Below are 16,400 nucleotides of genomic sequence, written 5' to 3' on the forward strand. Positions count from 1 at the left end.
TTTTAGGAGTTCCCGGAACTTTCTTTACTATTTTTGAGCAAATGCAACACTTATCATTGATTGTTTTATTTGGAGTCATTTTATTAGCTTAATAAATAAAATGTCAACAGAAGATCTCTCAGATTCAGATCATAAACAACACTTTTGTCAGCTGTTGTATATACGACCAAATACGCCAGTGGGCGCGTCGGTCGTGCGGATCTTTTTGCACATAAGACGACTGAGTCGCTAACATACCATATTCAATGACTAAAAGCGACAATTGCTGGGACATAAATTGATTTTATGAATATTTAAAATCAATTCAAATGTGGTTGAGCAACAAATGTCAGGTTGACTTTAGAAATTATATAATTCAAGGACAACAGTGTGATAAAAAGTTGTAATGTAACGAATCATAAATCTTATCGAAGTCTTTAATCGTTTGAAATTTCTCAGTTTATTACTTCATTTGTGTTTGTCTACTGTTAACTAGTATAAAAAGCTGATGATTTCATCGGTGGTTATAGTATTGATTAAGTCGTTTGTGAGTTCTTATTGATTAGTTTCAATAAGTGATTATCACAATGCAGTCGTTCTTAGTCGTTATTTCTGTAAGTACTTATAACTAAAATCAAACTAGTCCTACAAGCGAAGGAATATTAAAAACATTCGGAATTTTTAAGTGATTTTCAACATGCTATAAATCGGAGAAAAATAATCGTACAGTACAAACAATACACAGCGAGTTGAAGCTTCAAGTTCCTAGTTTTTAAATGTAGACTTGAAAAATTTATCATGGAGGGTTTCGAAGTAATCCTAATTAACCGATTTAAATCGTTTTTGTGGCAATCGAAAGAGTTTGTTGGCTGTCAACTTTATCAAATATTTCAGGTCATTTAATCGAATAAACTCAAAGATAATTAAAAATTACGAAAAAAAAATAGTATATACATCTTGGGAAGTAAATTAGAAAGCCTCGAATCACGTGTTTGTTACACTTACAATTGTACACTGTTTTATTGTATACTGAAGACGTCCAATAATTGTTAAGATCTAATCAACGTTAAACAATTCTGGTTCGGGACGATAATGGAGGCAAATATGCGGCACGATTAAATTAGTAAGCGTTTTTCTCGTCGACCATGAATCCAGAGCATGTAGAGTCTCGTAAATTTCATCATTCAAAAATTGTATCAATCCGATCAATGATCAATACTATTATGTCGATCAATCATTTTATTTTTCTATATTACGATCAAGTGTTAGTTTTTTTATAGCAATCAATCGTGAGATTAAACTGCAACCAATTGTTAATGTTATTTTGTCGCTCAACGAAATGTTATGTTGTTATCATTGTCAAGTACGATTTGATATGTTCTGAATGAATTTAATTCATTGTTATTTTTTTTTTTCAATGCGGCATTTATTTCATTTTATCATTTGCCGTGTTTTTGTGTAAGTTTTGTTGTCAGGTGAGTATCGTCAGTTAACCCACCGCCCCTCTACTGAATGCAGAGCTGCCAGTCTAATCAAGGTTATCAATCGTCGAGGTGGTTCCTCGTTGAATTATCTTGGCGTCTAACTAAAAATTTTGTCGCTACACGTTGCCAATTGCAAGTGTTCTTGGACTTCACTTTCGGTAGGTCCCCGTTGGTAAAAAATCCGTGTACATACACATATATTTTGAGATTTGAAAATTACGATATTGCCGGATTTATTATTACAAAAAATAATCTGAGTCAAAGTAATGTACCGTGGACGTCTAATTAAGAAATTTACATTTTTTGCAATAACTGTTATATAAATATTTTTGATAGGTCAACAAAATTGATAAATCATTTAAAAATTATTGAGATATTTTCAAGAATTTGATAGCCTCGGAATTAAATTAGAGACAGTTAACCCTCATTTGACTCATGAGTCAAGCAAGAACGTCCTTGAGGGAAGTAGATAAATGGCATTAGAGTACTTAAAAAAACTTAAAGGTAAGATGATCAATTTGATTAAAGCTACAGTTTAATTTTTTTTATTATACTGTATGACCATTTATTTCCGAAAATCACTTAAAAATTTACACTTTATTTAATATCCATCAATTTTGGTGATTATTGTATTATTATCATGTCTTTTGTTAATTAAATCTAAACGATTCCTTAGTTCGTCATTTTATTAACGGATGAAGTTCATTCGTGGAGAATTTCAGGAAATAACACAAAAGAAACTCCAACAAGCACTACGCCAATTTGTGATTGTAATCCAGATTCAATCATTGATCCAAGAGCTCCAAATTATGATCCCTCAATGACTCGTGTTGGATTTCTTCCAAAAGTATGGCAAATAGAAACAATTATGACAATCAAAGAAATAGACGCATTGACAAATAAAATTGATGAAAAGATAACTGAATATTTGAGTGATTCAAGTCATTGGATATTACAACCTTTTGGTAAAAACATTAGTTCTCTCGATCTGCGTAATTTACCAAAAGTTGTTTTATTAAAACCAAGCCTTCTGCGCGTTAACTTAAAAACATTTGGGACAAATTACTCCACTGTGGAAATTTTTTCATACCTCGAGAGGTCTCCTCCATCAATTGATAATGTTTATCTAACTTTTAATTCCCATAGTTCAGAACCTGTGGTATATATTAAAGTAGATACAAATTGGCCGATTGCGCAAGATTTTCATAATGGAAGAAGAAGAATGATACTCAACGTTGTTCCTGTGTATTTTTAAAATTTCACGAGTCGGTATTTTTTTATGCTGAAGCGATCCATTATATTTATTGTAAGATCACACTATCTATTCGATTTGAAATGTATCCGGATTTTAAAACAATCATTGCAAAACAAATTACAGATTTCTTACCATTATTTCTGTATACCATAATACAAAAACATAAATAAAATTTAACAAATAAAAATTTTCCTCTAAATCACAATATCATTAATCTTAAGATTCCTTACCTCTTTCTGAGTCTAACCATTAAACGGAACTAGGATCTGCATCGAGACATTTATGTTACAATTCTTGAAGTTATTTTTTCGAAGTACAAATCGATTTCAAGGCTAGCTACTAGTTCAAAAAACTATTTGCCGCACAATGTATAAAGATAAGTTGATATTTGAGCGGCAAATTCTAATTTCTTCGAGTTAAAAACAGAGAACTGGTTTTTTATCGAGGGATGCAGTCAAATTTCGCGCCACGTATGCACTGAACGATGTAAGAACAGGAGAATTATAAAAAATCTATTGTTTCGAATTAAATTGACCTTAAATACATCATATAAGTAAATGGATCACTTTCGATTGAAATTTAAATTAGATCATTTGGTCCAGTATTATATATGTTACACCCCATCACAACGTCTAATGCGCTAAATGTAAGTATTTTTCGAATTTCATAATTTTATTATCCACATTTGTGCTATATAAATTGCAGAAAGAGATAGAAATAACCGCATACATACATTAATAAGAGACAAAAAGCGTAGTAAACGTTTAAGATTCGAAAATAATCAATGATCAAGCGTTTTTGAAATTTTCATTCACGATCATGTTCAATGAAATCAATGCATCTAAGTAGAAATCAATGTAAGTGATCAAAATGAGTATTTATATAAATTTTGACGCAACCCCGAGCGTTGATATATATAGTATCCAAGAAAAATGTTAAAAACGGTGTTTTTCTAATTTTTAACTTTACGCTAAGAACATTGAAATCTTGAAAAATTAGGGAAGTTATCGATTTCGGTCCAATTTTCGAATATCGAATTTCTATCAAATCTTGACGTTTTGTTGTTCTAGGAAGCTATTCTGACTAATTTCAAGATGATGTTCGAGTGTATGAATGTATGTATGTACGTACGTGTGTAAATACCTGTATCTTTTTAACGGATAAACCGATTTTGATCGTCGAGGTGTCATTCAATGCAGCTTGTTAACATCTAGAAGCTGCCAATCATTGAACTTGATCGGTAGGGTGCGTTTGGAGATATTCTAAAAATAAAATTTTTTCGAAAATGTTCATTTGGGTAAATTTTAATGTGATCGGTTGATTGATTCCAAAATCAAATCGGCTCTAAAACTTCATAAGCCGCGTCGAATGCGGTTCTTTCGTTCAAGAGAAACCGTTAACGAAACAATTAATAAAAAAAAAATTTTTTTCATTTTTTTTTAAATTTCTCAAAAACGACTAGATAAATCAATTTCAAAATCTAATCAGTTCTAGAACTCAATAAAACGCGTCGATTGCCACCGCAGCTGTCTCAATCAGTCAATTTGTTTGAGAGATATTGTTGAAGAAAAGCTGGTAAAAAACGGTTTTTTTTCGAGAACAATGGCATCCAAAAATATTTTCGAGCTTAAAGAGCTCCGAAATGTATTCATAACAATTTTTTTAACCTTGAAGAGCTCGACAACAGCGGAAAGTTATGAGACTGCCCCGCAGGGACAACCGATAGACCGATTTTTTTTTTTTTTTGGAACAAAGAATTTTTTTTCCTTGTAATGAGTCTTAATCCTGTACTTGCAGTAATTTTATACAGAGATTTTATTTTTCGTAGGGTTACCTTTATCAGTTTTAGTTACTCTTTAATTTGGTTGATGACGTAGTTTATGGCATGTTAATGTCAGATAGAAAAGTAGACATTCAACTCGGGTGGGATTGCTTACCGGAACTAAAGCTATGGATTCCGAACACAGGGATAAGAGTGTCCTACCGTCCTCTGAGCTGTATATTCTATTTCTCACAATATTTGCACCTAAAACTTAAAAAATTGCTATCCACTGGTCACAAGCATGACGCCTGCGTAAATTTGTCTGATTCGTTCATTGCTATAAGAAATTCACGATTTCCTTTTAGACGAAGGCAGACTTGATTGCCTAGACCGAAAATAAGGGCTGACAGTACCCAAAATTTAAAACCGTTCTCCACACCCTGGCGTGAACTTTAATTTCGATGTTACCGAATATTTTCATTGCCGGTGATAGGAGGAGGAATCAATTCATTTTTATTTTGTACATACTTAGTCTGCATATTTATTTCTAATTCCGTAATTTTGAAGACTTTAGTATCACGACATTTCTATCGTTGTTATCAATCATGCATACGAAAATATTTTCCTAGTTACGACAGACAATTAATGAATGATTATTTTTCCATGTAAAAATTTTACTCTTGTGGATCTATTTTATGCTAGCAAAAAATGACGAAATAGCTGTATCGATAGTTTGGAGTAATCAAGAAACTGATAACAACTATATTGGTAGGCTTTAGACTTTATAAGAATCAAGGACAATTATGTGACAAACAAGTCGTTAATTTAATGAATGATAAGTTTTATCAGATTATTTGTAGTTGGAAATTCCTAGTTGATCGATTCCTTTGTGTTTTTTACGATTCATCGTTATTTTTGCCCGGGCTACAAAAAATTTGTTCTTTTAATCTTTCGACAACGGTTTCTCTTGAACGAATAAACCGACTTTGATGGTTGACGTGCCATTTGATGCGGCTTATAAAGCTTTAAAGCTGATTAGATTTTGAAATCAATTCATCGATCGCATTACGAGTTATCCCAAAAAAAAAACATTTTAAAAAAATTTTCAAAATACCTCTGAACGCACCCTATTGATCAAGCACAACTTTTCACAGCTTTTAGATATTAACAAGCCATGTTAAATGCCACCTTGACGATCAAAATCGGTTTATCCGTTCAACAAGTTACAGAATATGTACATACGTACATACGTTCATACATACATACACTCGAACACCATCTTGAAATTAGTCAGGATAGTTAGCTAGAACTTTAAAACGTCAAGATCTGTTAGAAATTCGATTCTAAAAAATCGGACGGAAACCTATAACTTCCCGAAATAGTGGAAATTTTCAATTTTCTTACCGGAAACTTAAAAAAAATTTTCATTTTGATGATGATTACACAATTAAAGAATCAATATTTGTTTCTTCAATTGTTTAACAAAACTTTGATAGATCACCCCTAAAAAACGGTTTAGTAGATCAATTAACAAATTTACAGGATTTTTGGGGGTACATTAAACTAAAACATATCTGGCAACATTAAACCTTCCATCGATATTTACAAAGTAGCGGTTTATTTACTAAAAAACCAACAAGAGCCAATCTTTTGTGCTCACTCCTGACGGATGTTGAAAATTACAAAGAAAAAAATTCCAAAAATTGATGAAAGGATCTTGTAGGGGATTTATTTTAGTTTATAACGTCACCCTCCAATTTACTGTGCGATAAATACTAGCTGAGACATCGATGATCGAACCCAGAAGGAATCTTTTTCGTTTGTAGGCTACCATCTTTGTGAAAAATCATCCTACGAGATTAAAAAAAAACTCGAATTCAAGCTAAATAAATTTGCTCGTTGGAAAAAAAAGTCATTCGGAAAGGCCCTACGGTTATTAGCATGGTGAATTTGCCCCCGAAAGGTATCGGCTTGATACTGCGGGGATTTTTAGGTACTAATGAGATATTAAGATCCTGAGAGTTTCAGCTTTTGAAACCAATCGGTCTTCGAGAAAAAGCCAAATATGTAAAAATCAGATAAAATGAATATTCTCAGAGACTATTTTATCGATTGACTTATACTCGGGATATGTTTTGGGGGTCGATAGTAGCTCCTCGGAAAAAAATTGGGAGCTTGATCGGTCGACAACAACCTCGAAAAAAATGACTTTTTAGTTTTAATTTCGACTTTTCACGATGTTACGGTTCTGGTACAATTATGAAATAATTTTTTTTGGATTCCTCATCCAATTTCCTATAGACTTAAGTGCTTTTAAAATTTTCAAAAAAGGTACGCTATATAGAAAAAAAAAAATAAAAACCACTTTTTAAGCAAATATTTACTTTATTTACATGTTTAAAGTGTGAATCATTATTTTTCTAGTTTGTGTATGTTCTTGAATGTTATTTGCAAGAATAATCTCTGCATCAGCAGTTAAATTTTGTCCTGTCATATAATATCAACTAACATATTATAAACATTATACACATATAAAACAGGAAATAGATTTTAGTTTGTAAATTATAAATACATAACAACAAATGAAAGATATACTTGAGGAAAAAAATGTATAATCATATTTTATCAGTCTTCATCACTATCCTCTTCAATCACAGGTGAAATACTGTCTCTATCAAATAATTTGCTAAGTATTGCAGCAAGCCTTAAAATCTTTGTTAAATATCTCCCGTGTGATAAATAGTAAACAACAGCAGCAACATGAGAGCAACATCCAATTGTTCTCAAACCATTTGCACACTCACAACTATGCCTCAATATGCTTTTTTGACCAATAGCATTTTTTTTATACTCAATAAAACATCTGTAAACCTTTCTATTAATGTGTCTGGATTGAACTTGAATTTTGATTATATTTGACTGTTGTTTCACATATTGAATAGTGAGATTACCTGTTTCATCAAGCATTTCTGCTAAATAGGAAACAGCCTGTTTCAATTGATAGGGACCAGTGAAAAAAATACGCAGATCATTTTCTGTCATTTCTGGAAAGTCTTCAAGAGTTTCAGATGAAATTGTTTGAAACGGCAATTTTTTTCGCTGCCAGCCATTTTTTTGAACGTCTTCAGCTATCGTATTTACTACATTATTTTGCGATTGCATTGTTTCGATGACTTTATCCAAAAACTCTGAGTCGGAAGTAAGACGCTTACTATACGTATTATGCAAAAATAAGGCAATCTTAAAAAAACTTCCAACCCTAGGAAGCATTTTGTTGTCAATTCTTTGATCGAGTAAATGATATTTTTGTTTTAACATCCCATGAACTGCTTCTACAGCCCAACGAATTTTTGTTACATTTCTTGAAGCGTTAGACTCAGCTGTTGTTAACTGATTTTGTTTTCCTTTGAGTGCTGGCATTAATACTTTATAATTTTTTTCTTCCAAGTATCCTTTCACATCACGGAATCCTCGATCTACCACAAATGCATCGCCAGGTTCTAATAAATGACATATACCATCAGGATTATCTATGATATCCCGCATTATAGTAGCATCATTTTGGTTAGCATAATACGGTCCCAACATATCAACTATGTATCCATCAGTTGTGCAAATCGTGAATGGCTTACATAGTGGTACTTTCTTTTGACCAGAATATGACTTTCTTTGGTACTCATTATTAGAACTTTTCTCATGACGAGCCTAAGTCCCATCACAAATTAAAATGAGTTTATCATTCAAATCATTGTGAAGTTTCTTAGCAACTGAAGATGTATGATTCTCAATAAGATCAGCCCTAGATACTGCATTTAAACCAAAACGCAAAGGTAAAATGTCTTTTTCGAAAGATTGGATGACTTGCTCACAATACTTTGACACTAACTGCTCTTCGTTAATATCCAAGATTGTAGATATTAACTTATTTGAATCACCTGTGCGAAGCTTAATCAAAAACACTATTATTGCTTGAGTTACACTTCGAGCATCAGTATTTCTCATTGAAACTAACCAATTCTGCAACTCAATCACATTTTCCCATTTTAAACCAGTCAAAACAAGAAGCTTCTCATCTGATAAACGATAATCCTCCATTTTATTCAGTAATGTTGAATCGCATTCAACAGAAAAATTTTCCATCATATTACTTAATTCTACAGATGAAATTAAAGTCCAGTTAGAATAAACTCTGATCAAACTTAGAGATTCATCATAGAATCGTTTGTTTATTAAATGATTTTGACAGCATCGATTTCCATCTGGTATGAAGACTCGTCGCTTAATGAATGACTGCATTCGGGCTTTTTGAGGAATAATAATTAAATCACTTGTATTACCGCAAAGACAACAGTATCGATGAGTTGAAATAGTTCTTTTCATACGAATCTCAACGTACTCTGTACAATCGGTAGGAGTAATGTTGACTCTAAAAGAAGGATCATCTGAACTTGACTGAGACAATGTCATGTGTGACAGACTAGACTCCATTCGTTCTAACATTCCACTAACGATAGATTCAGATCCATCTTCAGCATCAAAAACCACCGGTTCAACTTTTCTTTTTTTATACATCTCTACACGACATTTACCACAAAAAAAATCACCAGTAAAAAATTCACCATCAAATACTGCAGAAAACTCATCAATGTCTTGTTCTGTTAATAAAGTTTTAGGAGTTCCCGGAACTTTCTTTACTATTTTTGAGCAAATGCAACACTTATCATTGATTGTTTTATTTGGAGTCATTTTATTAGCTTAATAAATAAAATGTCAACAGAAGATCTCTCAGATTCAGATCATAAACAACACTTTTGTCAGCTGTTGTATATACGACCAAATACGCCAGTGGGCGCGTCGGTCGTGCGGATCTTTTTGCACATAAGACGACTGAGTCGCTAACATACCATATTCAATGACTAAAAGCGACAATTGCTGGGACATAAATTGATTTTATGAATATTTAAAATCAATTCAAATGTGGTTGAGCAACAAATGTCAGGTTGACTTTAGAAATTATATAATTCAAGGACAACAGTGTGATAAAAAGTTGTAATGTAACGAATCATAAATCTTATCGAAGTCTTTAATCGTTTGAAATTTCTCAGTTTATTACTTCATTTGTGTTTGTCTACTGTTAACTAGTATAAAAAGCTGATGATTTCATCGGTGGTTATAGTATTGATTAAGTCGTTTGTGAGTTCTTATTGATTAGTTTCAATAAGTGATTATCACAATGCAGTCGTTCTTAGTCGTTATTTCTGTAAGTACTTATAACTAAAATCAAACTAGTCCTACAAGCTAAAGAATATCAAAAACATTCGGAATTTTTAAGTGATTTTCAACATGCTATAAATCGGAGAAAAATAATCGTACAGTACAAACAATACACAGCGAGTTGAAGCTTCAAGTGTCTAGTTTTTAAATGTAGACTTGAAAAATTTATCATGGAGGGTTTCGAAGTAATCCTAATTAACCGATTTAAATCGTTTTTGTGGCAATCGAAAGAGTTTGTTGGCTGTCAACTTTATCAAATATTTCAGGTCATTTAATCGAATAGACTCAAAGATAATTAAAAATTACGAAAAAAAAATAGTATATACATCTTGGGAAGTAAATTAGAAAGCCTCGAATCACGTGTTTGTTACACTTACAATTGTACACTGTTTTATTGTATACTGAAGACGTCCAATAATTGTTAAGATCTAATCAACGTTAAACAATTCTGGTTCGGGACGATAATGGAGGCAAATATGCGGCACGATTAAATTAGTAAGCGTTTTTCTCGTCGACCATGAATCCAGAGCATGTAGAGTCTCGTAAATTTCATCATTCAAAAATTGTATCAATCCGATCAATGATCAATACTATTATGTCGATCAATCGTTTTATTTTTCTATATTACGATCAAGTGTTAGTTTTTTTATAGCAATCAATCGTGAGATTAAACTGCAACCAATTGTTAATGTTATTTTGTCGCTCAACGAAATGTTATGTTGTTATCATTGTCAAGTACGATTTGATATGTTCTGAATGAATTTAATTCATTGTTATTTTTTTTTTTCAATGCGGCATTTATTTCATTTTATCATTTGCCGTGTTTTTGTGTAAGTTTTGTTGTCAGGTGAGTATCGTCAGTTAACCCACCGCCCCTCTACTGAATGCAGAGCTGCCAGTCTAATCAAGGTTATCAATCGTCGAGGTGGTTCCTCGTTGAATTATCTTGGCGTCTAACTAAAAATTTTGTCGCTACACGTTGCCAATTGCAAGTGTTCTTGGACTTCACTTTCGGTAGGTCCCCGTTGGTAAAAAATCCGTGTACATACACATATATTTTGAGATTTGAAAATTACGATATTGCCGGATTTATTATTACAAAAAATAATCTGAGTCAAAGTAATGTACCGTGGACGTCTAATTAAGAAATTTACATTTTTTGCAATAACTGTTATATAAATATTTTTGATAGGTCAACAAAATTGATAAATCATTTAAAAATTATTGAGATGTTTTCAAGAATTTGATAGCCTCGGAATTAAATTAGAGACAGTTAACCCTCATTTGACTCATGAGTCAAGCAAGAACGTCCTTGAGGGAAGTAGATAAATGGCATTAGAGTACTTAAAAAAACTTAAAGGTAAGATGATCAATTTGATTAAAGCTACAGTTTAATTTTTTTTATTATACTGTATGACCATTTATTTCCGAAAATCACTTAAAAATTTACACTTTATTTAATATCCATCAATTTTGGTGATTATTGTATTATCATCATGTCTTTTGTTAATTAAATCTAAACGATTCCTTAGTTCGTCATTTTATTAACGGATGAGGTTCATTCGTGGAGAATTTCAGGAAATAACACAACAAAAACTCCAACAAGCACTACGCCAATTTGTGATTGTAATCCAGATTCAATCATTGATCCAAGAGCTCCAAATTATGATCCCTTAATGACTCGTGTTGGATTTCTTCCAAAGGTATGGCAAATAGAAACAATTATGACAGTCAAAGAAATAGAAGCATTGACAAATAACATTGATGAAAAGTTAAGTGAATATTTGAGTGATACAAGTCATTATAGATTACAACCTTTTGGTAAAAACGTAAGTTCTCTCGATCTGCGTAATTTACCAAAAGTTGTTTTATTAAAACCAACGCTTCTGGATGATAACTCAAAAGTAGCTAAAACATTTACGACAAATGACTCCACTGTGGAAATTAAATCATTCCTCGAGAGGTCACCTCCATCAATTGATAATGTTTGGATGACTTTTAATTCCCATAGTTCAGAACCTATGGTATATATTAAAGTAGATACAAATTGGCCGATTGCGAAAGATTTTCATAATGGAAGAATGAGAATGATATTCAACGCGGTTCCTGTGTATTTTTAAATTTCACGAGTCAGTAATTTTTTATGCTGAAGCGATCCATTATATTTATTGTGAGATCACACTATCTATTCGATTTAAAATGTATCCGGATTTTAAAACAATCATTGCAAAACAAATTACAGATTTCTTACCATTATTTCTGTATACCATAATACAAAAACATAAATAAAATTTAACAAATAAAAATTTTCCTCTAAATCACAATATCATTAATCTTAAGATTCCTTACCTCTTTCTGAGTCTAACCATTAAACGGAACTAGGATCTGCATCGAGACATTTATGTTACAATTCTTGAAGTTATTTTTTCCAAGTACAAATCGATTTCAAGGCTAGCTACTAGTTCAAAAAACTATTTGCCGCACAATGTATAAAGATGAGTTGATATTTGAGCGGCAAATTCTAATTTCTTCGAGTTGAAAACAGAGAACTGGTTTTTTATCGAGGGTTGCAGTCGTATTTCGCGCCACGTATGCACTGAACGATGTAAAAGCGCGAGAATTAGAAAAAATCTATTGAGCTTCGAAATAAATTGACCTTAAATACATCATATAAGTAAATGGATCACTTTCGATTGCAACTTTAATTAGATCATTTGGTCCAGTATTATAAATGTTACACCCCATCACAACGTCTAATGCGCTAAATGTAAGTATTTTTCAAATTTCATAATTTTATTATCCACATTCGTGCTATATAAGTTGCAGAAAGAGATAGAAATAGCCGCATACATACATTAAGAAAAGACAAAAAGCGTAGTAAACGTTCAAGATTCGAAAATAATTAATAATCAAGCGTTTTTGAAATTTTTATTCACGATTATGTTCAATGAAATCACTGTATCCAAGTAGAAATCGATGTAAGTGATCAAAATGAGTATTTATATAAATTTTGACGCAACCCCGAGCGTTGATATATATAGTATCCAAGAAAAATGTTAAAAACGGTGTTTTTCTAATTTTTAACTTCACGATAAGAACATTGAAATCTTGAAAAATTAGGGAAGTTATCGATTTCGGTCCAATTTTCGAAAATCGAATTTCTATCAAATCTTGACGTTTTGGGGTTCTAGGAAACTATTCTGACTAATTTATAGATGATGTCCGAGTGTATGAATGTATGTATGTACGTACGTGTGTAAATACCTGTATCTTTTTAACGGATAAACCGATTTTGATCGCCGAGGTGTCATTCAACGCAGCTTGTTAACATCTAGAAGCTGCCAATCATTGAACTTGATCGGTAGGGTGCGTTTGGAGATATTCTAAAAATAAAATTTTTTCGAAAATGTTTATTTGGGTAAATTTTAATGTGATCAGTTGATTGATTCCAAAATCAAATCGGCTCTAAAACTTTATAAGTCGCGTCGAATGCGGTTCTTTCGTTCAAGAGAAACCGTTAACGAAACAATTAAAAAAAAAAAATTTTTTATCATTTTTTTTGAAATTTCTCAAAAACGACTAGATAAATCAATTTCAAAATCTAATCAGTTCTAGAACTCAATAAAACGCGTCGATTGCCACCGCAGCTGTCTCAATCAGTCAATTTGTTTGAGAGATATTGTTAAAGAAAAGCTGGTAAAAAACGGTTTTTTTTCGAGAACAACGGCATCCAAAAATATTTTCGAGCTTAAAGAGCTCCGAAATGTATTCATAACAATTTTTTTAACCTTAAAGAGCTCGACAACGGCGGAAAGTTAGAAGGCTGCCCCGCAGGGACAACCGATAGACCGATTTTTTTTTTTGGACCGAAGAATTTTTTTTCCTTGTAAAGAGTCTTAATCCTGTACTTGGAGTAATTTTATACAGAAAATTTATTTTTCGTAGGGTTACCTTCATCAGTTTTAGTTTCTCTTTAATTTGGTTGATGACGTAGTTTATGGCATGTTAATGTCAGATAGGAAAGTAGATATTCAACTCGGGTGGGATTGCTTACCGAAACTAAAGGTACCCGGGAAAAAATGTTTTTATAAAATTTTGTAAAATTTTATAAAATTTTACAAAATTTTAGTACTAACATTTTATAAAATTTTATAAAATTTTATACTGAAAATGGCCTGGTAAAATTTTATCAAATTTTATAAAGTTTTATCAAATTTTATGAAGTTTTATAAAAATTTATAAAATTTTATAAAACTTTGTAAAATTTCATAAAATTTTACCAGGCCATTTCCAGTATAAAGTTTTATAAAATTTTGTAAAATTTTATAAAATTTTATAAAGTTTTATAAAATGATTTTTTTTTCCGGGACGGGTCACCCATCCAATTAATGGCCAACCTCGATGCTGCTTAACTTTTGTTATTGAAGAATCGTAGTCTGCTCCGCTCGTCTATTGGTCACTTGTAGCTAAGAAATATTCATGGCTGTATTTATGATTACTCATGAATACTTATCAGCCATATTTCATAGTTTAATTTATAATTATATATAAAAAAAAGATTTGAATAATTCAACTATCGACTGTTTAATGGACATAAAATTTTAAAATTAATTAAATTTATTGATTTTTCATGATTTTTATTTGTGAATTAATGACGAAACCTTTGAACTTTTTCTTGAGTAACGACGATTTAATTTGAATTGCTAGTTGACAAAATAAAAGTTTAAAAACATTAAATTCAAAATTATCACATTATGTAATATATATATAAATATGTAAGAGAAAGGGGTGGCGGGGGTAGGCGAAACGAGGTACTCCTAAAATTTTATAAAAAAAAATTTTTTTTTTTTAAATCTATTATAACCATCCCAAAATTACTTTTGTAAATATAATTGAGCATTATTTCGAATTTTTTTCGTTAAACTTTTTCAAGAATCTAGTGCCGGTCGAAAAATGTTAAAGACTTTTGTATTATGATAAAAACTATTAAAAACTTTTTTATCTTCCTTTGCATCCAATAATTGTGTAAAATATAATTTTTCTTAATGTAAATAACTTACAAAAAATTTTAATAAAATCAAACTTATTCAATATTCAGAATTTTTTTTTTTTTTACATTTTTCTAGGGGTACCCTGCATATATTTAGGTAATCAATTATATTTTTTATAATATAATTTTCATATTTGTTTATCACCATATTTTGCCCGCAAAAATGGAATTTTTTTTTTTTTATGGCCATTGAAAATTTTATTTATTTACTTTGAATTTCTAACAATTTTTATAATAATTTGTAATAAACGTTATAAAATTGTGTGCCATTTTATCAAATTATACAAAATGCTACCCTACACTAGATGCGATAGTGGCATCAAGTTCTCTAAAGTTTTATGAAATATTATATAATTTTATAAAATTTCATACAATTATATAAAATTTTATCTAATTATTACTCCCCTTTTGAGATCTTACTTTATAAAATTGTATAAATTTGTATAAGATTTTATAAGATCGCATATAATTTTATGAAATCGTATACAACTTTATAAAATTTTATAAAATTTCATCTAAATATTACTTCTCTTCTAAGGACTTACTTCATAAAATTATATAAAATTGGATAAGATTGTATAAAATTTTATATAATTTTATGAAATCGTATACAACTTTATCATATTTTATAAAATTTCATCTAAATATTACTTCTCTTCTAAGGACTTACTTTATAAAACTATATAAAATTGTATAAGATTGTATAAAATTTTATATAATTTTATGAAATCGTATAAAACTTTATAAAATTTCATACAATTATATCAAATTCCATTTAATTATTATTTCCCTCACTAAGATCTTACTTTATAAAATTTTATAAGATTGTATAAAAATTTATATAATTTTATGAAATCGTATAAAAGTTTATACAATTTCATAAAATCTTATAAAATTTCGTACAATTATATAAAATTTTATCTAATTATGACTTCCCTTTTAAGATCTTACCATATAAAATTTTATAAAATTTTATAAAATTCTATGAAATTTGATAAAATTATATAAAATTATATGAAATTGTATAAAATTTCGCTGTACAGTCTTATAAAATTATATAAAATTTTATATAATTTTATACAATTGTGTAAAACTTTATAAAATTTTGTTATATTTTATACAATTTTATAAAATGTCATACAATTTTATAAAATTACATTTATTTATTACGTTCCTTACTCAGATCTTACTTTATAAAATTTTAGAAGATTTTATAAAATTTTTGAAGATTTTATAAAATTGTATAAAATATTATAAAATTTTATAAAATTGTATGAATTTTTATAAAATTTTGCTGTAAAATCTTATAAAATCTTACAAAATTTTATAAAATTGTATAAAATTTTATATTATTTTATAAAATTTTATAAAAACATTTTTTCCCGGGTATGGATTCCGAACACAGGGATAAGAGTGTCCTACCATCCTGTGAGCTGTATATTCTATTTCTCACAATATCTGCACCTAAAACTTAAAAAATTGCTATCCACGGGTCACAAGCACGACGCCTGCGTAAATTTGTCTGATTCGTTCATTGCTATAAGAAATTCACGATTTCCTTTTAGACGAAGGCAGACTTGATTGCCTAGACCGAAA

General features: G+C 30.3%; 2 protein-coding genes across 6 annotated transcripts; both read left to right on the forward strand.

Annotated features, from left to right (window-relative positions):
- Window positions 1–28: 28 nt before the first annotated feature.
- Window positions 29–2,912, forward strand: LOC130677363 (uncharacterized). 3 transcript variants are annotated; one of them, XR_008991583.1, is made up of 4 exons: window positions 29–593; window positions 1,443–1,621; window positions 1,800–1,967; window positions 2,140–2,912. XR_008991583.1 is itself a non-coding variant. In XM_057484107.1 (2 exons), exons 1-2 carry the CDS (start codon window positions 567–569, stop codon window positions 2,716–2,718), a joined length of 606 nt encoding a protein of 201 aa, XP_057340090.1. In that variant the 5' UTR covers window positions 88–566; the 3' UTR covers window positions 2,719–2,912. The 3 variants fall into 3 exon arrangements, 1 of the variants encoding a protein (XP_057340090.1); XR_008991582.1 differs by having other exon boundaries at window positions 33–1,621; XM_057484107.1 differs by lacking the exons at window positions 1,443–1,621; window positions 1,800–1,967 and having other exon boundaries at window positions 88–593.
- A 6,265-nt stretch (window positions 2,913–9,177) lies between these two features.
- On the forward strand, window positions 9,178–12,060 carry LOC130677376 (uncharacterized). Of its 3 annotated transcripts, none has more exons than XR_008991589.1 (3): window positions 9,178–9,740; window positions 10,947–11,114; window positions 11,287–12,060. XR_008991589.1 is itself a non-coding variant. In XM_057484115.1 (2 exons), the coding sequence occupies exons 1-2, from the start codon at window positions 9,714–9,716 to the stop codon at window positions 11,872–11,874; spliced, it is 615 nt and encodes a 204-aa protein (XP_057340098.1). In that variant the 5' UTR covers window positions 9,235–9,713; the 3' UTR covers window positions 11,875–12,060. The 3 variants fall into 3 exon arrangements, 1 of the variants encoding a protein (XP_057340098.1); XR_008991588.1 differs by lacking the exon at window positions 9,178–9,740 and adding an exon at window positions 9,754–10,768; XM_057484115.1 differs by lacking the exon at window positions 10,947–11,114 and having other exon boundaries at window positions 9,235–9,740.
- Window positions 12,061–16,400: the final 4,340 nt, after the last annotated feature.

Source organism: Microplitis mediator, chromosome 11 (genome assembly GCF_029852145.1).
Source record: "Microplitis mediator isolate UGA2020A chromosome 11, iyMicMedi2.1, whole genome shotgun sequence".
Classification (NCBI taxonomy): domain Eukaryota; kingdom Metazoa; phylum Arthropoda; class Insecta; order Hymenoptera; family Braconidae; genus Microplitis; species Microplitis mediator.